The 24,061-nt window shown below is 36.2% G+C and overlaps 1 protein-coding gene across 1 annotated transcript in view; it reads left to right on the top strand.

The window, feature by feature from the left end:
• Window positions 1-15,078: 15,078 nt before the first annotated feature.
• The window catches only part of LOC128867833 (transcription factor SPT20 homolog), a 36,407-nt gene continuing 27,424 nt past the window's right edge, over window positions 15,079-24,061 (top strand). Inside the window, exon 1 of the mRNA XM_054109376.1 lies at window positions 15,079-15,449. Coding sequence (XP_053965351.1) covers window positions 15,445-15,449 — 5 coding nt within the window. The 5' untranslated portion in view covers window positions 15,079-15,444. The remainder of the gene's footprint in view (window positions 15,450-24,061) is intronic.

Below are 24,061 nucleotides of genomic sequence, written 5' to 3'. Positions count from 1 at the left end.
GCACTAGAGCTTTTCTGACTACTTCAGGCCCGGCATTAGATGATCTAATTAGTCTACCACCACTTGATGCTTTCATCCTAGGAGACGACTTAGAGGCCATCTGCAGGCTGGCACGGCCCGTGTCCGGCATTGGAAAACAGAGTAGACATGGACTTCGATCCAATGATTCTCTTCATGCCCCTTAACTCCATGCCATTAAGAGTGTGGATGTGGATAAGAAGCTGACTTGGGAGACACACGTTTCACTGAAGGTGAAACGCGCATTGAAGACTTTTCAGCAATGCCGTAGAGCCTTTGGTAAAACCTGGGGTCTGAAACCTGCTGTGGTCCTATGGATATACACAGCACTTATCAGACCAATCATCACTTACGCTTCTGTGGTCTGGTGGCGACGGAGCACGGTTAAGTCCACAATTCGCGAACTATACAGGCTGCAAAGAAGTGTATGTTTATGCATCACGGGTGCCATGAGTACAACCTCTGGTGATGCCCTAAATGCTATGCTTGATTTGCTCCCCCTGGATCTTAAGATACAACAGAAAGCAATAAAGGCAATGTGTAGACTCCATAAATATGGTTTCTGGCACGAAGATGGACACAGAGAAATCTTTAAGTTGCTATCGGAGCAGTGTCCACTGTTTTTGGCACCTAAAGATGACCTGATACCCACAGTTTCATTTACAAGGATATTTGATGTCAGATTTCCATTGCGTGAACAATGGAGCAATCCAGAATGCATGCAGGGAGGTTTGACGGATATTTTCTTTACCGATGGGTCCAAGAATGAAATAGGGTCTGGAGCCTGATGGTACTTAAACGATAGTAATAAGTACCACTATGCTATTGGGGAAATGGCAACTGTTTTCCAAACAGAAGTTTTTGCCATCCTGAAAGTAGCTGAATGGACAATCGAGAGGATATGGAGCGGGAAACAGATTGGAGTCGTCAGTGACAGTCAGGCTGCACTGAAGGCCCTGGAGAACGCGAAGCAAACCTCAAAGATTGTTCAAGAATATAAGAAGAAGCTTAATTCTGTCGCAAGACAAAACAGGCTTGTACTTATATGGGTTCCGGGACACTCTGGTGTTCAAGGAAACGAAATTGCCGACCAATTGGCCAACCGTGCCCCCACAGGGGCCAGAGCCAATAATCGGAATCAGTTATGCAGGAATCAAGAATTCGATCAGCGATTATGTTGGCTATCTACATAAAGAGCGATGGTCCGGTCTGGAACGCTGCAGAACTGCAAAGTACACACTTTCTACTAAAACTTAGAAGGAAAGACATTCGGTTGATGGTCGGCATCATTACAGGACACAACCCATGGGGTCAGCATATGACCACCATTGGAATCATCGAGTACCCAGTATGCCTGTCATGCCTGGAGGAGGCGGATAGCACTGAGCACTTTCTCTGTGAGTGTCCTGCCTTTGCTAGAGCACGGCTACGAGTATTGGGTTCCAATGTCATGAGAATGAGTAGTATTCGTTCTCTAAAACTGGAGGATATTTACAGATTTGCCAAAGGATCTGGAAAATTCTCACAGGACTAACTATCTCTATCTCTGTCTCTATTCTTTCCTATCTCTTTCTCTGATACATTTCTCCTTCCCTCCTGGACTATCTACCCCCTTTCCAGAGCTTTAAGTACAATGGGCTTTTTAGCCTGAGTGTTTTAGGAGCCACCAAATCTTCTGGTGCTCCTTGGCTCGACCTTTTCAAATTTCAATTTCAACATGGGTCCCGGGACACCTGGGTATCATAGGTAACGAAACCTCTGACTCCTTAGCTAGGATGGGCTCTGAGGCCAGCTTCTTTGGCCCGGAGCCCGTTCTGCCCCTTCCTCCTGCAGCCAACAAAGCCACGGTTAGCAAATGGGTTACTACAACCCACAAGCGAACTTGGCAGGCTGAGAGAGGATGCAGATGGACTAAACTGATGTTACCTGTCATGCCCGACCGACTGTCGCAAATCCTTCTGTCAATAAGCAGAAGGGACTGCACATAGCTGGTTGGACTGATGACGGGCCACTTTCTATGGGCGAAGCACATTGAAAAGGTAGGCATTTCAGACAGTGTACTCTGACCAGCATGTGAAGAGGAGGATGAGAGGGCGAACCACTTTCTGTGCGGCTGCCCCGCATACGCCCGAATCAGGCTTGAGGTCTTTGGCACTGATGTGTTAAGGAGCGACCACCTTGGCTCCTTGACACCACAAGATCTACTCAGATTTCTTCGGAGGTCGGGTAGATTTAAAGATAATTTAAAGGGAATTGTGTCTGAGTGCTGTACTTGCTAGGGAAAGTTGTGGAGCATATTCCAAAAATTACCGTGTGTAACATTTACAAATCAATAGATACAAAAAACGTCATGTACTAGCTGATATATTTTAATTTTCATATTCTGCCGTCTAAATTTGTGAACTAACAATTTGCCCCTAAAAAGTAATGCCTTGTTAATTTATCTGTTGTTGAATTATCTACCACTTTACGGTGGCCTTAATATTGAAGTACGTAGCGTCAGATACGCCCTAATTAAAACAACTAATAGGACTATGAATAAGTTCGTGCGGTTTTTTTTCGAAATTTGAAACTTTATTGACGTAAAATGGTTACAAATTTAATATTCAAAATATTGTCCATCGCTTACTACTACTTTTTCCCATCTTTCTGGCAATTCACGGATTCCCTTTGTGAAAAATTCGGTCGGTTTTGCCGCAATCCACGAATCGATCCATTTTTTGACTTCATCGTAATTACGGAAGTGCTGGTCAGCCAGGCCATGTTGCATCGATCGGAAGAGATAGTAATCGGATGGCGCAAGGTCTGGACTATACGGCGGGTGGGGTAGGACATCCCATTTGAGCGTTTCTAAGTATGTTTTGACCACTTGTGCAACATGTGGCCGAGCATTGTCATGTTGCAAAATAACTTTGTCGTGTCTATCGGCGTATTGCGGCCGTTTTTCTCGCAGTGCTCGGCTCAAACGCATCAATTGTCGTCGGTAGACATCCCCCGTAATCGTTTCATTCGGTTTCAGTAGCTCATAATACACAACACCCAGCTGGTCCCACCAGATACACAGCATAACCTTCAGGCCATGAATATTCTGCGCCGACGTCGATGTTGAAGCATGGCCAGGGTATCCATACGTTGCCCGACGTTTTGGATTGTCGTAATGGACCCACTTTTCATCGCCAGTCACAATTCGATGCAAAAAACCCTTTCTTTTGTGCCGTTGAAGCAGTTGTTCGCATGCCATAAAACGGCGTTCAACGTCTCTTGGCTTCAATTCATACGGCACCCAATGGCCTACCTTTCGGATCATTCCCATGGCTTTTAAACGTTTGGAAATGGTTGATTGATCAACTCCCAAAGTTTTTGCAACCTCTTCTTGCGTTTGAGCCGGATCTTGATCGAGCAATTCCTCCAATTCGGTATCCATGAACTTTGGCGGCGCACCCTCGCGTTCTTCGTCTTCCAAGCCAAAATCACCACTTTTAAAGCGTGCAAACCACTTCTGGCACGTTCGCTCAGATAGAGCATGCTCACCATAAGCTTCCACCAAGATACGATGACTTTCGGCTGCTTTTTTCTTCATATTAAAATAATGTAGAAGAATTCCCCGCAAAAACACATTATTTGGCACGAAATTCGACATTTTCAAGTGTGGTAAAAATATTGTTGTTTACGCTTCAAATAAAAAACTTATACTGACGTTTGTGCCTTACGACAGTAGCTCTCCAATGAATGTTTGGAAATGTGGATCGATGGAATAATAATCAAGTTACGCCATCTGTTGTAAAACCGAAACGAACTTATTCATAGTCCTATTAATTGTGACATAATTACCAAAGTGCTGCTGTCATTGTCGAAAATATAAGAGCATACATATGGCATGTATGTATAACGTGTTCAAAATCGAATCACTGGACATACATAAATACTGCAAACGTAGCAGGAAGTAAAAGAAATTTCAAAACCCCAAAGCTTTATATGTTTCTTTTAGTACGCTTTTACACCTTTACTATAATACGAATATGTAGGTATGTATGCATTATGGTTCAAAATGAATTGCCCACTCGAGCCAATTAGCCTTAATGCTCTATTAAATTCGTAATAAATTCAGCTTTCAGCTCACAAAGTTGCATTAGCGACAGCTTAAAGTGACTGAGAGCATAAAACATATGAAGTTGTTGAATAAAGAAATAAAGCTTATAGTTTCATTTTGTGGTAGTAAAACATGATAATTCAAAAACGTGTACTTATACGAGTATCTGAGAATACATCATTAGAAGTTGAGACAAAAAACTGTTAACATATTTAGGCAAACAAATATGCATTTTTTGTGCAATATATTTTAAAATTTACAAAAATTTGCGGAACCTATTTTTTGGCACTGCTAACACCAATCAAGGCAATTCGAAATTTGTTATACCATTATTACGCAGGCACGTGTGTGTATGCATCTAAAAACATACTCGTATGTACCTACATAACAAACACAAATAGGTATATGTGTCGAAATCCGCATTCCATTATAAATGAATTTTCGACAGCGTCACAAATGGTAATTAAGTTTCGTTTTTAATTTCAGCAAAAGATTTCATATCCCTCACTTTAATATTCTCTAATGTATGTAACTTGCTAAAGTTACCCGAAAAGAATGAAAAATAATTGAAACAAAATTAAAAGCGGCATTGTTGATTGGAATAATCAATAGTAGTGAGTGCTCGCTATCAACAGGATTAATGAATTTAATTATTGAATTAGCCTTGATGGAGAATGCACAAATGATGTATTGAAGAATGGCATATTTAATGTTTGGCATATTCTTCAGTTGAATCAAATGCTAATAATCGTCATGCATGTTCAGAGGAATAATCGCAAACTCGTGTATGTATGTTTGTATGTAGTATATTTAAGACTTTTATGAAAACTTCCAAAATTGGTCTTAGCTCTGGATTATGCGATTTTGGTTGGTTATTGAAGTTGAAGCAAAAATCCATTCTAATTTTTTATACAATATGATAGTTTAATGCAGTTTTAACATGTAACTAAAACTTAAACACTTGCATATACGAGAACTTTTTGCTTATTCATTCGCCTTTGCTTGTAAAATTTTTTCCCCCAATTCTTTTTGGCTTTACAAGGTTTTTGGTCTTCTAATTGCACTTACCATAGTCATAGGTAATTCCTGCACTTAACATATTTGAACATAGAATGAACGATTTTTCATTGAAGAAACAACATATTTTTTTTTAAATAAAAGCGAGAACGGACCCATTTTGAAAAGGTTTACATAGTAAAAACTAAATTTCGGATACAATACAGATGTTATTTAAGCTGTAAAAGTCGATAGTTCAAATTCCAGTAGTTGGATCCCTGCGTATGTGACTGCGATCCAACTAAAGCAACAAAATAATGAAAGAAGAGGAATTTCATAAAATTAGTCTCCCAACTTTGACTTAACCTATCAACCTAACTTATTATATATATATAAATGGCTCTTATACCCGTTTTGGGTGTTAGACCAACATCTTATTTGTGGTGTGCGTCTTGATGTTGTTCCACAAATGAAGGGGCCCACAGTTTTAAGCCGACTCCGAACGACAAATATTTTTTATGAGGAGCTTTTTCATGGCAGAAATACACTCGGAGCTTTGCCATTGCCTGCCGAGGGGCGACCGCTATTAGAAAAAACTTTTTCTTAATTTTCACGGAGTTTCGCACCAACTCATTCAGCTACGGCAGCCGCCGTAAGCATCCCATTCGATGGTTATTCAATTTCATAGAGATGACACCTTAAAAGTGGCAGAAAAAAAAAATAGTAATTACGAAATATTAACTAAAATGTCACGAATATAATAGGTAGTAGAATATAGTAGGTAGGTAGGTGAAATTGTTGTGGTACTTCACTCTGGCTGTTGTTGTTGCACAACAACACTGGCACTCTCCAAGTACCACTAAAGCGCCGTTTTGATACCATTATGAGACCTCCAAGAGGCTGATATCTACGGCCAGCCAGAGCTGTTGATGTAATGGGAAAGATTGATGTAATTTAGGTTGGCGCACTACCCTAAGCTGTCGAAGAAAAGGGCATCCAGTGACCTTAATGTAGTAGAAACTGTGTATCTATATCTACTTATATTTACATAACTAAAGCGTTTTTCAGTAAGAGCGCTTCATCTTTTTTTTAATAAAACACAAACGGTTTGATTTTTTTACCTAATTTTTTTTTTTATTATCGAGTTTGAACATATACATTTAAGTATGAAATTCGATTTCTTTTGCATGACCACCGCGTGCACGTTTTACGAAGTCCAATCGTTGAACCCACTTTTCGACCACTCTTTTGCGTTGAATATTGGCTCTGAGCTCACAAATCGTCGCCGGCTTGTTACTGTAGACCAATGACTTCACATAACCCCAAAACGGGACGGCTTGTTAAATGGACCGTAAAATGGCCGTAATGCTCTTAAAGTAGCAGCAACAGAACGATTATTTTCATAAAAAATTTGCACGATTTGCAATCGTCGCTCAAGTGTGTAGCGTTCCATGATGAAATGTATACTAATGAAGTTTACAAATGACAAGCGAAAAATAAAAAATATTGCGTCGTTCGCCCTCCCTATCGGAAAAAAGTTGAAGCGCACCTATTGAAAAACGCCTTTTGTACATGTATTCGGATCGCCCAAGATTTCGTTTATGGCCAAAAAAATTAATATATATTATATTTTTTAAATAATTTCAATATTATTGCAATAATATGCACCCTGAAAATTTTATTCTTAAATTTTTTTTTAATTTTTTTTGGATTTCCAAAGTCCCTTTGAGAAATAGTTATTTTTTTCTTTTTGTGTGATGATCGCTATTGTTTGGATATTTGGAAAAGGAAATTGAAAGAGATTAATTAATAATATTATTCTGTGAACATTTACGGAGAGTACAGTTTTTCCAAGGTAATTCAATGGTAGTCGACAAAATGTTGACTGTAAGTAGAAGAATTAAATAAAAAAATAAAAAAAAGGGTTCCATTTTTTTAGACATAGAACTAATTTAGCGTGTAGCATCAAGAAAAAAGCGTATTTTATAAGGTTATCCTAATATATATTTAAAATAGAGTAAGGCAAATTTATTTTTCAAATCAACCCGATCGAAGCACTGCAGAATATGGACTGAAGACTGACTTCTAATTCCTCCTCCTTTAAACAGATTTTATTATCAAAAGCAACAACAATTGCTTGCACTTAATACGCCATTACACCTGTCGTCGCAGGCATCAGCATTTAGCAGAAGCAATAGCGTTTTACCGGATGCGTGTGCAGCAACTTGATAACCAATATTTGGCTTGTTGCGCCAATTCGTGGAACTGGTCGCAACTTTGATTGTGAGACAGAGAATGCAAAAAATGTAATTTAGCAAAACTTATGAAGAATTCACCTGTCTGAAATTCTGATTGCTAAAGTTAATATTAAATTGAATTATCAGCGTTAATTTGTTTATGGTATAAGGAATCAAAATTGTAAGTATGTATGTAAATATGTAGATTGCTGTATAGTGCAAACAAAAGAAAATGATTGATTATGTGTTAGCTTATATATTTATTGCTTATATACTTATTTATACGTATATATTTATATATATCTATTACATGTCAAACATACGTAACCGAAGGTAATCAATACTCTTTTCCGTTGAAATATTTTTACAAGACCTAAACAAATTCAAGCAAAAAACGGATGGAGAAACTAAGAATAAAAAACAAAACAATAGCAGTAATAAGTAAAACCGACAACCGATAGCGACAACAATTACAATGCATTTGTAACGACGACATTCATTCATGACATTTCTTCCGATCCAAAAGCCGAAAGCGAATATAAGCTACGTATCTACATATGTATGTATGTAGATATGTTCACGACGTGATGTGCCGGTGCACCAAAAGTTGCGAACAAACAACCAAGCACATACAGCACACATACGAAACAGTAATAACTTGAACGCTTGTTGTTGTGGTTTTTTTCGCTGCGCTTGGCTAATCACTTGGCGCGGCAAAGGTGTTTCGGCAGGCGTAAGTTGGTCGCCTATTCCGACGTCACTACAAATGCGTGGAAAATTTGGCTACAAACTTTGCGTTATTTTTTTATTTTACTTTTTTAAGTTTATGCCTTATTTGCACTTTGCTAATTTTTTCAGTTTTACTTACTTTTTGTTTCGGAATATAACGGTTTATGACACTGACCGTTGCATTTCACGTATGTGTACATTTTTTTGTGTAGTGCGTCTTATTCGTCAAAATAAGGCAGTCAATGTGCAAGTAAGTAAATGCGTGTGTAGATAAATAGGCAGCTGGAAAGGGGGGCTAGCGAAAACTTATGATTGCTACTGGAATATGAATTAGAAGGCATGCATACACACATTAGTATACACTAGCCAAGCTGGTAGATGTATTTACGCATGTGTATGCATATAGATTGGAATGCATACATTTATACAAACGTACATATATGTATGTATTAGCATTTATCAAGCTGATGCAGCTATTAAATATTTAGTTGTGATTCAGAAACGTGATTGCAATGCGATAAATGCTCGCAAACAATACTCTTAAATGCGTCACATCTATTATATGCGATCAAGCAATCGTTTGTATTAGTATTTATTGCAAATTAGATGTTCAAACAATGCACATAATAATGCTGTGGAATAATTAGAAATTTAAGCAGAATACAATGTGCAAAACAAAAATTCAACAAAAATATTTATGTGCAAAATTATTGCAATTACTTCGATTTATTAACTGAGATGCATATTTTACGCTTAGTGTTTTACTTTAGAAAAAAAAAATGCTTTAATTTAAACAAAAATAAATGCTGAAGAAACATGCAACGCCTAAACTGGCAAAAGCGGTCAGTGCTCGCGCCACTATCTGCTCGCACGCCAACAACATGCGCGCCTAACAATGGAAGCCAAAATCAGCTGTGCGGAGTGCAATGGACAATGGTGAGCGGTGAATACTGGCAAATTGTTGCTACACCTGTCGTTGTGGCAGCAACAGCTGCAGCAGCATCTTTGCACGCCGCTGAAATATAACACTAAAATTCCGGCTCAGCAACGAGCGCTGCATCACGCCTCAATGAGTTGCTGAGTGAAATGAAAGCGAAAGTAGACGGCAGACATAAACAGTAACCGTAACAAGAATTATTGTAAGTAAACGAATTTCAATCGAAAGTGCAATGACCGCAGGATGCGATGAGGTAGTGGTACAAATAGAAATTTTTGCAATTTATTTTAAATATATTACAGCTACTTTTTACTTATTAAACAAGTGAACTGCGAAGCTGTCTAATTTTCAAAAAGTAATTAATATTGAGATTCGTCAAGAATTAGCAGCGGAGACTATTAGTACATTTTGTATTCAACATAATCTTTAATTCATATCTCATCTTCCTACAATTACTAGTCACAAACAGCTTTAATATTTCTGCTATTGGCAGAGAAGCGCCACATCACATAGTATATTACAAGAAAATAAATACAATTAAACTAGTAGCCTCTCTAGTGCTTCGCAAATGCCACACACAATGTGAGCAAGTATGTTCATACATATTTAAGTATCTTCCGCCACACTGTGGCTCAGAAATCGGAAAAGCTTTATAAAATATATAAAGCAAATATTTCTAATCCAAGATTTTCATCGTTGAAGCCAATATAGTGGTATCTCTAGAAGTATTTTATACATGGATGGATGAATTTGAGTAAAACAGTAGATCCTTAATGATGTTTCAAGCCCTTAGAGGTGGCCTTCAAGATGTCATGATCGTAGTTGAGGCTCACAATACAGAAAGTATGCGCACTGAGCTACCATAGGCTCAGTTGTGGGAAGACTCATAAAATGAGCCCGGCAAACACTATTTTCGTATTTTTACGGATGGCTCCAGGACCGAGCATGGCCCCGGCTCTGGGGTCTACGTGGAATCCAGCGGGACAAAACTGCACTTTGCTCTTGGAATGCATGCATCTGTGTTTCAAGCGGAGGTGTATACAGTTCAAGAAGCGATAAACTTTGTTGTGGAAAAGCGATGGAGAGGCAGATCTATATGTGTCTGCAGCGACAGCCAAGCTGCTCTTATGGCCTTAGACAGCCCTACAGCCACATCAGGGGTAGTCAAGTCCTGTAAATCCAGGCTGAACTATGTCGGTAGACATAATAGCCTGATGCTAACATGGGTCCCGGGACACGTGGGTATCGCGGGTAACGATAACTCTGACTCCTTAGCTAAGATGCCACTCCCTTCTGCGGCCATCACAGCCACGGTTAGAAAATGGGTAACTACCATCCACAAGCGAGCTTGGCAGGCTGAGAAAGGCTGCAGATGGACTAAACTGATGTTACCTGTCATGTCCGATCGACTGTCGCAAACCCTTCTGTCATTAAGCAGAGGGGAGTGCAGACGACTGGTTGGACTGATGACGGGCCACTTTCTGTGGGCGAAGCACACATGTCCCGACAAAAAACAAAAAAAAAAAAACAAAAAAAAGGGCACTGAGAAATCGAGATGAAGAGAATCTACCTGATTTATTCTAAATACATCTAACCTAAGAATGCACCTCTATAACCCAGCTAATGTTGGATAGAATTAGAGAAAGAGCTCTTTAAGGAATCAAGTAAAGATCTTAAATTAGTGCATAATAGCTAAAAAATAGTATGTCAAAATTTCAAGTTAATCGGTACGAAATTGACGAAGCTAAGACTATTTGAGTGTTCGTTAACTGTGACAGATTTTTATATCTCTTCAATTCTTGGTAGCACTTGGTGCCAAAAAACCAATTTTCGGTAACAAAAATTTGCTAATTTACTATTGTGAGATTTTTCATTTTCTCACCAGTTTAACTTTTTGGCATCCAAGGAATCCTCCAATGGATACCTCGAGAAACATTTCATTTAACAAATTTATTTTAATTTTTTCGTTTGACCTGATTCTGTTACTAGTTATGAAATAAACCAAAAAACAATTTTGTTTTTGGAGACGCTTCCTCATATTCACTGTTTCTCGGATGTATTGATGTCAGAAAAAATAAAGAAAAGCGAAGTGCGAGTTATGTTTGGGGCTTATGGATAAGAAGGCCGAACGGTGATTATGGCTTATATGAGTATTAGAAAGAACTTTTTCGGCCGCCGTAGTCGAATGGATTGGTGCGTGACTACCATTTGGGAGTGTGTAGGCTCGAATCTTCGTGCACGAAACAACACGGATTTATTCTAGTAAATAAGCACATGAGTATATACTTATTTATATGCAGTCTCGACGGTGAAAATAAAATAAGTTACATAAAAATTCAATAACTCTTCTCAAAATTCGGTCCGTTAGGACATGCATTTTCTACATTACGCATACATACATATATACCATTTGGAATTTCCTAATTTTGAATTCACCATCAAAATCAGCCACCTTGGAAACGTGTTATTTAAATAAATTAAAAAACTATTTTCAATAAAACTTTATTTTTTTGGTCAGCTTGTTGAAGATATAAACTCCTGTGCGCCACTGTAGCTAGTGTCAGAAACGTCGGAGCATATCGCAAATGCGGTTTCACTGCCTTTTCAAACTAAATACACATATGCTCATATGCTTATGTATGTGATGATACACCTTGTGTAGTAACAATACAATACATAACAACAACTACGCAACTGTAAGTAATAAAATAAATGTTCAAAGAAAAACAATCCATTAAGGCAAACCGCTGAAGGCTGAGAAAATCAAAAAGTAAAATCTGGAAAATAAACGCGCACATACATTTCTATTACATGCACTTATATATGAAGACAAACAAAAGCACACATATTCGTGCAAATGATCAGACATCATATTTCTTAGCACAAAACCTGTATTTTAACACCGCCCGCATACATGCACATCTATCACAAAATGCAAAAATTCAATGCAAATAAGAGATGTGATTAAAAACATTTACATATCTAGAAACATATTTACCTTATTACGATAGTTTGCAACATAATCTTGTATATCGCAAATTCAAAATATTTTAATTTTAAAATTTAGCTTTATGGGAATACACTTCTTAGATCAAGTTTGTCGCTTGAGTCTTTCAATTACTCTCGCATGGTTGTAGCGCTTCTTCAGCAATTAAATGTATTTATAACAACAATTGACATGAAGATCGTACCTCTTAACTTAAATTAATTTTAACAGGTAAATTATTTTAAGAAATACATTAAAAATGGAGTAATATATATTATAATTGGCGCTTACACCCCCTTATTGGCCGTGGGTACGTCTTGATGTTGTTCCACAAATGGACATATATTTTATAATTGACGATGATAGACGCATCGTAACTCAGTGAAAGGTGGAAGTCAAAAAAAGTGGTTCTTCCGCGGTATTACATGCCCCTGGAGTATGAGTGCTTGCAATCTCGCTTATGATATCAACAAATTAAAATTAGTTCCCGCGTTTACTTTCCCGCCATATGGTAACTATCCACATTTATGAGCAGTTATTTTTCACTAAAATTTAAAAAATTTGCACGTACTTTTGCATGTTTTATTTTGTATCATAAAAATAAAAATTCATTATTTGTTCTTTTAATAATTTAACATCTAATTTTGTTAAAGTTTCACTTTTTAGCAGGACATATATGTAGCTGCGCGCAGATCGCCAAAGACATTTGGGTAGCAACACTCTTCATTCTCTGTGGCCTCTATAATTTATACAATGCAATACATTACAAATAATTTAGTAATACAACCTATAAACCGAAGCGAAACGTTTTATTATTTAATTTAATGCATTATCGCAATTTTACACAATTTTTACATTACTAAGTTACACTTTTATCACCTTTGTTGAAAAGTCATCTCAAATACACACTTTACTCGTAAGACGCGCTCAAGCTAAAAATTTATTTATTTGATTTAAACTTGCATTACTTTTTGAACTTTACATAGGGAGTACTTGGCATAAACTGACGAAATATTTTATTCAAAAGACGCGTCCCAACAAATTTTAAATAGACGTACCGTACCGTACGTGCCGTTATATGCAAGCAATTTAAATAAAATTCCGTATGATTTCTTGAAACTGATAGATTGTAAAAGACATTCGAACATACGATTTGTTGAAATACGAGTATTAAATGAAATGAACAGGAAATCATTTTAAAACGAAGTTAAAATTCGGGAACTCTTTCGTCATCGCTCTAACCCCTTCATACCAGGTAGCTTCTTTTTCATAGTTGGTAGGGACTTTCAACACTTATGAAATGTTGAAATGCTTCGCAAAAGTTTCACTGGGATGTCATTAGAACAAGCCTCACCCTGTGTTGTTCATGTTGGTATTATCACTTAAATGAGGCTTTTCAAATGGCAGTTGAGTTCCATGAGTAGCTTTTCCATCACATTAATGCACTTCGATATTTGTCATTGCCAGCCAAATGGTGCCTAAAGGTTTGCAGACAAATAAACTGGAATTTTCGTAACCACAACCATTTTGTTGTTTACAAAAAAGAGGAAATAAGAAACAAAATTATTAATGTAAAACAAATTACTCTAAAATTCTTCATTATGGACAATCCTCAAAACGAGACAGCTTCACTGGTCAGACAAATTTAATGACCATAGATTTTTCATTTATTTGTCCATAAAAATACCTATAAAAATGCCATCCCAATAACCACGAACTCTAATAGCCGGATACGAACACTATGTTTCAAAACATTTTAATCAAATGATCTATCACAAAGAAGAAATTTCCAAAAAAAAATATCGGTTTTATTCGGCACATGCTCGAAAATCTTTTATATGGGAGGAAATGCTCAACGTCGTATGTCAAAAATCAACTCGGTTTCTGATTCAGTTCAGTACAAAACTGCTTTAAGTTATATGGTTTTTGTTGTAACATAGTATAAGCTATATTTTTATAAATCCGGAAAATATACAATAAAAAGTTGTATAAAATAAATGGTCAAAGCTTTGCAATATGTATGTCGCGCTGCTATTCTTGAACACTGGTGTAATAATTTTCTTTAAATTTTTTTGTGGGTTCAAAACATCAATACGCTGGAAAGGTTGGTTTTCAAGATGCAAATGGCAAGCCTCCTAGTGTATTTCTGCTAGAAAGATCCTTATTAAAAATAATCTGCCGTTCGGTCCCCCATATGTGGAGCAACATCAAGACAGACACTACAAATAGGAAGAAAAGATCGGCAAATACTCAATAAAGGGACTACGCGCCAATTATATATAAACATATGTAAATAATTATTTTTCACACATTACACATTATTTTTCTTTTAATTTATTATGGCAGCAGGCTTTACTATGAGTTTAGATAAAAAAAAATGTATATATTTTTATTTTATACTTAACATTCGGCCTTAGATATAATAAAAGTTCGAAATAATACAATAGCATTGAAGGCTTCGTTGAATTCTATATAGAAATAGTCTTGAATTTGTTGCTAGTTTAAGAGACTCAAAATACAACACATAAATATGACCTTTATTTAGAGCATAACACTATTATATATTGTAAAAATGTTATATAAAATGTGTAAGTATCACAAATTATGATCGGAAGTAGGAAACATAAAGTGATATATTAATTTCAGATAAATAACCTTAAGATTAAAGTTAATAGCTAAATTTTTCACAAATATTTCATACACCCGCTTTAAAAGAAAACAATAATACACACAACTCCAATTAAACCACATTAACAAAAAACTCAATTGAGAGAGGAATTCAAGTACAAAGTGCTCGAAAGCCTGAGTGTAGTACTCGCTTCTACTCGCAATTTATTGTAAAAATCATAAATCTACCATCATAAGACATTTCAGCGAGAGCCGACTACTGAACCGGCTATATAAAACATAAAACCTGCCACAACGTACGCTCCATTGGGAATACAAGTACTCGAAATATCACTCAACTTATGGAGCGTCAGAGCGCAAGCACCAAAGCAATTTTGAGCGAGTAGTTAAGACGCTCTGCAAACTTACAGTATAAAATATAAATTTTTCAAAGAAAGTAAGTCATTTAAGTATTTGAGCTCGCGCGTTGAAAACAAAAGTGCAAAACTAACGGTCGTTGGCAAAAATACTATTAACGGTTTATTGGGTGCAACAAACGAAGCAATCAATTAATGTGAACTGTAGAAACAAAAGTGGATATTTGTGAATTTATACTTTGGAAAATTCATACAAATAACTTCAAAAGCACCAAATTGAAAAGAAATACAATACAAAAAAATTAGATAAACAATATAAGAACGTGCTTTAAAAATACAATACATACGTTTCCGGTTCTTTCAAGACACCTATTGTTTTAAGGAGCGGAAAGACCAATACCTTTGATTTGCACTAGTGGATACTCGTCTTTGTCAGCACGAAAAAGTGGAATAAATCACGAATAACAATGCAGTAAGTGTGAATTATTTATTCAGTTAACAAACTTCCAGCCACGCAGCCAGTACTAAAAAAATGAATAAAGTAACAAAAGAGCAAAAACATAAAAAAAACAATGGCTACAAAAACTCCTTTGTGACTTATCTGCAGAAGGAGCATATAGTATTGGCAGCGTTGTACAATGCCAACAGTGACAAACCTTCGACTGCTGCTGGCGTAGTGGCAAAATCGTACATTGTGATTGCGTCTGTGTTTGTTGCAAAGTCAATTGTTGCCGCTGATTATGTGAGTCATGACAGACCCAAGAGCATTAACTAATTGTCGGTTATTTTCTGCAATTCATGGCTGCTGTGCCCTATTAATGTTAATGCACAATGCAGTTGCACTTCGTACTGTTGATGTTGATGTCGATGTTGGCTTCAGTGGTACTGGTTGCTGCTGGTGGCAGTCGACACTCGGCAGTTAGCAAGCTTGTCTATGACCTAAACTATCCGCCCACTAGTAAGCTGTCTGGCCAGCCAAATAAAATATCTAATGCCAATCAGTGTGCCTACATCGCTATAAATTGTATTTTGTCTAATTGTTCGCTCTTCTGAAGACAATGAAGGCTTTTTTGTCAATACATGTGATTAGCTATGTAAGAGTGCATTGATGGTTTTAGCTTCAGGGGTGATGACTAGCAGAAGTTAATGCACTTTTTTAGTAGCAAACGATACTAATAACAACTTGAATTAAAATGTTTATGTGCAACAATAATAAATTATTATTTATGTTTTTTATATCGGGGTATGTGTACACAATTCGCTTTCAACTCGTTGCATGGTAGGCAATACCCGTTTTAAAATAATTCAGAATCCTTTCAGTTTGAATCGTTATCACCCACAGTATTCCAGTAATATTTTATGAACCGCTTATCACTAAATACTGATCACTTTATTCATTTGGAAACGGTTAAAAAACGTGTAATAGTTTATCTGAAGCAATTTTTGTTTTAGCACAATGCCTTAAAAGAAAAAATGTTATAGTAAAAAAATTGTTAGTCTGAGAGTCTTTGTGTCTAAATTGTGAAAAAAAATTTTTGTCAAACAATTAAAATTTGCGCTCATAGCCTGAAGAGATCTTAAGCCATATTACAGGCCAAATCAACGCAAATTTAAACTGGTATGTGAACTCAGAATACCCCAAGCACCTCATCTTTTCGAACTTATTTTCTTCTCTTTATCAGATTCGACTCAGTTATCTCAGGGAATATGCAATAAGGTTTTATGCAAATAAGATTACTATTACGACCCCTAAAAATAATATTTTCCAAATTGCAAAACCTCTTCCGGAATTTTCTGCACGTCAAAAACCTGCGGAAAAGTGTGATTGGGGTCTTGGCTTTGAAGGTTGACCAAATTTTCATTAGCCTGTATTATCACGTATTCATATCTTACCTGATAAGAATTGTATAAGTATAATAAACATTTAACGCCCTATCCCAATCACTTTTACAAGAGGAAGTTACGACAGCAAGGTAACACCTGCGACATATTCTGTTGTAGGGCAACCCGAGTCATGCAGCCTTTTTTCTTATCTGCCAATGCACCGTGATATTTGCTACAATTTTAAACACTTCCAATCTTGGTATATTCAACAAATCTGTTTTCTACTACCTGTGAAGTTTTACATTTTATAAACAAGAACTAGAGGCAAAACAAAATGTTTTAGTAATATTATACGCTACAATTTCTTCTTTTTTGGGTATTGAACCAAGCCATTTTTTTAAGAGATTAAGTCATAAGTGAAAAAGTAACCGAAATCGAGATATTTGCCTTCAAATTTGCTCGTAATCAGTTCTACTAATGACACAATGATTTCTATGGATATCCTGTTTCACTCTGTTTTTTGAATTTCGTCCAATTTCCACTGATTTTCTATGTGGTTCAGACTGAAGAATTTGTAGATGTACCAAATCTATTACAAATCTTTACACTCTAAGGCCTATATAGCACGCTACTCAATAACTCACTTCCACTCCCGAAAACCAATGAACGAATCGACAATCAGAAAACAATGCGCTTTCTTTAATTCTTTCTAACGGAACATTTTCAAGCTACTTCCCATTGTCTTCCGTTCTTTAGCTCGGTGCTGCCAGTTGGCTTATAATTAATATATAAAAACTTATAAGAATAGATATTAGTAGCCACTTAATTAAAATATAATTTAGTTCCATTACATATCCGATATATTTAACGACTCTTCGCTATGTGTTACAGTTGGAGTAAGATGTAATATTTACTTTTCCTATAAAATCTTTCGCAAAATCAAGCCAATTTTTATTGACTCCAGTCAATTGGTTCGCTGTCCTCACTTCGGATCATTCCTTACTAACAAATCAACTGCAGAGCTTGCCTGTGAGTTGTAATCTATTAATGTCCACTGCTTAATATTTTTTCCAAGCTCTTGTGTACCTGACATATCCCTCTCTTTTTCAACACTGTTGCCTTGTGTATGCCAATCTTTTTCAACCAGTTTGGTTTTACCAAAGCTTTGATAACAGTTGGATTACTGTATGGCAATAATTGTTTCTGCAATAATTTACTTTATGTCCATTTTCACACCGTTTGCCTTTTCCACTTTTCTCTACTAACTGAAAAAGAAAGTTGTAATGTAGGTATAGTCAAGGCTAATCCACGCAAGGTGACTTTGGTAAAGCGGGGGATTTGCTTTTTGTCTTTTGATTTGGTGGTTTCAATATCAGAGTGATCTATTTTTTATTGCTATTTTGTTTGTCTATTTACATTCTTATTGAAATTTTGACATTCAAACCATCGAATTGCTTAAACAAAATATATTTTAACTTTGTTTTTGTACAATCTATTGCTCTCATCTTATATGAATTAATTTTGGTTTAAAGCGAAACAAAGTGAAGAGGAATTATTTAAGGTACTGCCAGCCTTGAAAAAGGTTCACGAAATAGTATATTTTTATTGTTTGGGCGTAGGGAAAACGAAAAGCGCCAAAAGGCACCTGAAAGTTACAAATAGCTTAACGGCTTGGGTAGTAAAACTCAATACATTGTTTAGATGGGAACACCGTAAATCAGCCATCAGTAAAACAAAAACCAATCTCGCCATAAAAAATTAATCTTAAGTAATAGGTAATGTTTGACAGTATTAGAAATGAAGAGAATGAATAGAATGAATAGAAAAATCAGCATTTTTATTGCTTCCAACTGCATCGGTTGCCTGTTTTTGCATACGCTCTGTCTGCATGGTATCCAAAAAGTATCAAAATTCTTCAGTACAAAATGTTTAAAAGTTTGGCGTTAACTAGACGTTAACTTCTTTTTATGTCATCTTTGACATTTGTCAAGCAGACAGATGTACAATTTTACACGATAGAACAACGCGTTATAATCATTGAAACATGCTATGAAAATGGTCGATTTTTAAGAACATGTCGAAAAATTCGTGATTTTTTGGTGGAAATAATCGTTGGAATGAGTCAACAATTCAAAATTTGGTGGAAAAATTTCAGGAAACTGGTTCTGTCGAGGATAAAAAAATTACTGGCAGACCAAAAACTAGACATTCTGTTGAGAATATTGCTGAAAATCGTATTCCAGGGATCAAAATAAGAAACTTTGCCGAAGGAACCATACCTCTAAAACGAATTCTGATGTCCCCCAATTTGGGTCGAACGAAAAATCCCTCTTTGACCAATTTAAAGTGCTCCAATCGAGTCCAAATGTATGACCGACCCCAACTAACTTTGGACGGCCGATCCACCCATGCCAGTGGCACACCCCCTGGAACTCCCCTGGGGGGTTCCCCATACAATCATTTCAAAATATCACCATTTTTGGCCTTTACATGAGAAAAGAAACTAAAAAGTTCGACCCAAATTGGGGGACATCAGAATTCGTTTTAGAGGTATGGTTCCTTCGGCAAAGTTTCTTATTTTGATCTCTAGAATATGACTTTCACAGAGCAATGGGCGATTTTTTTGCCTCCCCACAAATCGACCCGGCCTACTGTACAACCTTCAACATCAATATCTCGACGTTCTGAACAATAAGGCATGAATCGACTGTTTAGCGTATTTTACATATAGACATTTTCATGGGGGACATTTAAATGTTGTAATTTTTTACATACAATTATTGAGAACCATATTTTGAATTAAAATAGTGGAATCTGAAGGAATCTAAAGTTATAAGTAACTAAACGGAAAACGTATACCAATTAATTTCACAAAACTGTTTCATGAAGGTTCGTTCACAGGTCTGTCGCGAACATATTTTTTTCGAACTCTTAACACCATTACCGAACAAAAATATTTTAAATAGCTAGTGAGCACCGTTAGAAAAATGCATTGAACACATCGATTTTCATTTGATGCCATGCGGCTGAACTGATAAGCTCAATTTTCTGTTGCGATGATCATCAGGTCATTCACCATAATATTCATACATCTCAAAACAGATTTGCATTAATTTCAGCCTCATTTTTTTACAGTTATGCTTCTTACCGCTTTGCTTCAACCAAATAAACTTCGCCCATTTAGGTTATGATTTTTTAATTAAATATTTCTTTCAATTTGCTACCCTTTCATAAAACATGCAGAGCTCTAAATTACTCAATAACTAAAATTAAAGGAAAAATCTATTAAAATTCACTCAATGTACACTGACAAATAGTATTATTTATTTTCGATTATTGCGTTACCAATTCTGGCTAACAACCAAACCTTGCTGCACCCGGCTATCGAAAACAATTAGTATGGTATACAATAAGTATTTATGTGCAAGTACATTTTGATATAGGTATACGTACATATATAGTATGTGTGTGTATGTACGCGTTTTTATAAACGACCTTCAATTCGATGCCAAAACTGCGTGCAAAAAGTGGTCAGTCATAAGTGTTTATTCGTTACCACGCTTAAAAATTGGGTCAAATATTTTTTTCAAATCCAATAACTAAGTATTGCGTCAACAATGCGAAACATTTTGTTTATCATAGAGAAAAGTAATTCACAAATAAAAACGATTTATTGGAGCACTTTGATATTTGATTTTAAATACCTTTTTTATTTTTAATATTTATAAGTTTTTTTCTTCTTTTGGTTACATTTTTTTATACTCTGTGTATATTTTCCTCTGCACTCTTTTACCGCTTTAAAATGATTTTTTCCCCTTTTAACATATCCCACCCTCAACTTCAATTTAAATAAGCACATAATTGTTATTATTATTTCCTTAAATTGATTTCACACCATAACTTATTGTTGTATGTTTGACTAAATAAATAAAATAAAGTATTCTTTTAATTCCCTTACTGTTACTGTACAGTTGTTTCTAGAATAAGCCGTTTCTATTTGCTTATGATAAGCAGAGCGCCAAGTTAATAAAAGAAAGTTGTGGAGAGGGCCTCGTTGTTAAAAAGAGTAAAATAAATTTATCATTCTATACTTTTGAGCGCTTTCTTTTCAATCTGTTTTAAAAAGAAAGCCGGCTTTGGATTTGCGCTATAAAATATTTTCCATAAAATATTTCCTATAAAATATCCCTCCGGTTTTGGATTATTAGAGCGCTATAAAATATTTTCCCTAGTGTAAACGAATGTATTAAACAATGAGTACTCAGCATTTTAGTGAAATAATATTAAAACTCAAAGCTTATTTGTCTTTAAATAATTTAAAAAAGAGAACTTAAATCATAGTTCTACGTGACTGTACCCCATCTACCCATCTGGGACTGGCCATAAGCAATTCAATACGGTACAAGCAGCTCACAACCTTAGACTTCGACATTGGAAATGATCTAGCGTGAGAGAACGCACCATGCTGTGGGTTACCAAAATCTTCAGTAGATGCAACTATAAGGTGAACCCGTTGTACGTTGGGCTTAGACCACATAAAAAGAACTGCCATAAAACGTAATCACAAATACTCGAGTCAATACAGCAGTTTTTATGACGATCGACAAACTTATAAAGTATTGTGATTTAAAGATATATTTCTTGAACGGCTGACCCTTTTCTCAGCTGCCGATCTTCTCATAAAAACAAGAGGCCTTCCGGGTGATGCGATATATGGAGTACGATTCCGAATCGATTAATACTCGTAAGAATGCTGGCACTAGGTCATGAGAGAAACCTTATAAACAAATACCAAAAAGCATACCACATTTAAACTTAATTTTTCATCAAAATTTCACTTATTAAAAATTATATGTAAATCAGCTTGAAAACAAAACTAATTGAATGACTTTCAAATTATGGGTATGGTCGAATAATTATTTTAGAGCTCTCGATTTTGTTCGCACATTTTCGGGCAGCCCGACTAAATGAGCAGCAAGTACTCGCACACCTATTCGATGCTCATTACTTGAAAATTTTCGAGCACAAGCTCGACTTTATCAAGCGTTTTCAAGTATTTCGAGCAACTCTTTTGTCAGCATTTTTTTTTAGTTTTACAAATTATTTAAACCCAATGCTAAGGTATTTGGAAAACTAAAGAAATGCTGATAAATCAGATTAGCAATTTTTGTTTCGAACTGTTCAAAATATCGAAAATTTCCAATAAGCATTTGAGTAGTTAAGCAATGAAGGAGTTTCGAGCGAGTACCCAGGTATCTGGAGGTCTAATTTATTTTGTTTTTTCTCAAGGAATTGGTAATAATTCCTTAACATATTTTTAAATTGAAAGCTTTATTATCAAAGCTCAGAACGTAAACGTAATTTGTTGTACACTGTGATACAAAAGGTTTTTAAGAGTTAGCTTGCTGAAAAAGTTACTGATTTGGGAAAATCGAGTGAGTTCATCCAATGAATGCCAAACGTCAGAGTGCATACTGTCGGAGTCGAAGTTGGATTTAATATTTTTCAGGAATATATGAGCCGGTGAATAATAGATTTCTTTCAGTTCCTGTTCGTTGTTACGTCCAGTTAAGCATTCATCGAGCTATACTACTGTGGGCAAAAAGTAAGGTGAATTTATTTGTCAAAGTTCGCGGGATTAAAACTTCGCTCTAGTTATTTTTTTCATGAGTTGGCAGCACTGTTAATAACATCTGGGCCAACTTTCATGTTAATGCCATTATCAGTAATATATTTACGCTTGTGTTTACCAAACGACCAAGAGGGCATTTTGCGATTTTTACAATGTCTGATTTGATTGAGCAGAGAAGTGCCATCAAATTTTGTTTGCGGAATGAAATTTCGGCTGCGGAAAAGTTTAGCATGTTGCAGAAGGCATTTGGTGATTCGACCATGTCGCAGAAAAATGATTATAAGTGGTACAAAGACTTCAAAGAGGGTCGAGACAACCATCGACGTCAACAGATGACCAACACGTCAATAAAGTGAAGGAGTTAGTGCTCAAAAATCGTCGATTGACTGTTAAAGACCTTACTGATATGATCGGAATATCAGAAGGATCTGTGAAAACCATTTTGAAAGACCATTTGTGCCTACGAAAAGTCAAATCTCGTTTGGAAAAAAGTCGTCGCGTTGATGTGTGTGAAACAATGCTTTCAGACTATCAGGACAAGCTCAAATGCATCATTATGGGAGATGAGACTTGGATTTATGCTTACGACCCTGAAACAACCGACCAATCAAGCGAATATCGTGCTAAAGGCGAGGCCAGACCGAAAAGAGCACGTCAAAGTCGTTCAAAAATAAAGGTCAAGATGACAGTTTTTTTCGATTTTCGTGGTGTGGTGCACTATGAATTCCTTCCACCTGGCCAAACTGTTAATAAGGAATATTATTTGAACGTTATGCGTTGTTTACGTGAAGCAATTCGTCTAAAAAGACCAGAATTATGGGCCAACTACTCTTGGTTTTTGCATCACGATAATGCACCGTCTCACACTGCACTCGTTCTTCGTAACCATTTCGCCAAAAATTCCACGCATATCGTTCCGCAACCACCCTATTCGCCTGATTTGGCTCCGTGTGACTTCTGGGTATTCCCAAAGCTCAAGAGACCACTCCGGGGAACGCGTTTCGAGTCGATTGAGGAGATAAAAGCTGAATCGAAGAAGGTGCTGATGGCTATACCGGAAATGGACTATTTGGCATATTTGGGGGATTGGAAAAATCGTTGGCATAAGTGTATTTCATCGAGAGGGGATTATTTAGAAGGGAATGAAATTGATTTACAAGAATAAATAAAGATTTGTCATTTTACAACCAAATTCACCTTACTTTTTGCCCACAGTAGTATATCTAGTGCTTAAAGTTCACCACTGTTGGCCACTTTGTTAGAAAAATTTGATTCTGGGAACTTAAAAAAGCTGTCCTGGACAAGCTCAAATTTGGCCAAGTTATACACGATTGGGAAATTAGATGTGGCTTTCCAGACATTTTTTTATAACAAAAATATGCTTTGAGAAGGACCAGCCGTAATCAAAAAACAATATATTTATAATTTTAATGAGTCATGCTCAAATCGAACCCACAAGCAGGCACAAACCCACTGGTCTTCTTCGGCCAACGGATAGTTACATCAAAAACTCCATTACGTATACTCGACTACATGTATAAGTGCACTGACAGTTTCAAGCGCCATGATTTCGATTAAATAACTGTATACACGATAACGTAGTTATGTATGGAAAAATGGAGCAATAA

Source organism: Anastrepha ludens, chromosome 6 (assembly GCF_028408465.1).
Source record: "Anastrepha ludens isolate Willacy chromosome 6, idAnaLude1.1, whole genome shotgun sequence".
Lineage (NCBI taxonomy): Eukaryota > Metazoa > Arthropoda > Insecta > Diptera > Tephritidae > Anastrepha > Anastrepha ludens.
This window is presented reverse-complemented; position numbering and strand designations above follow the sequence as displayed.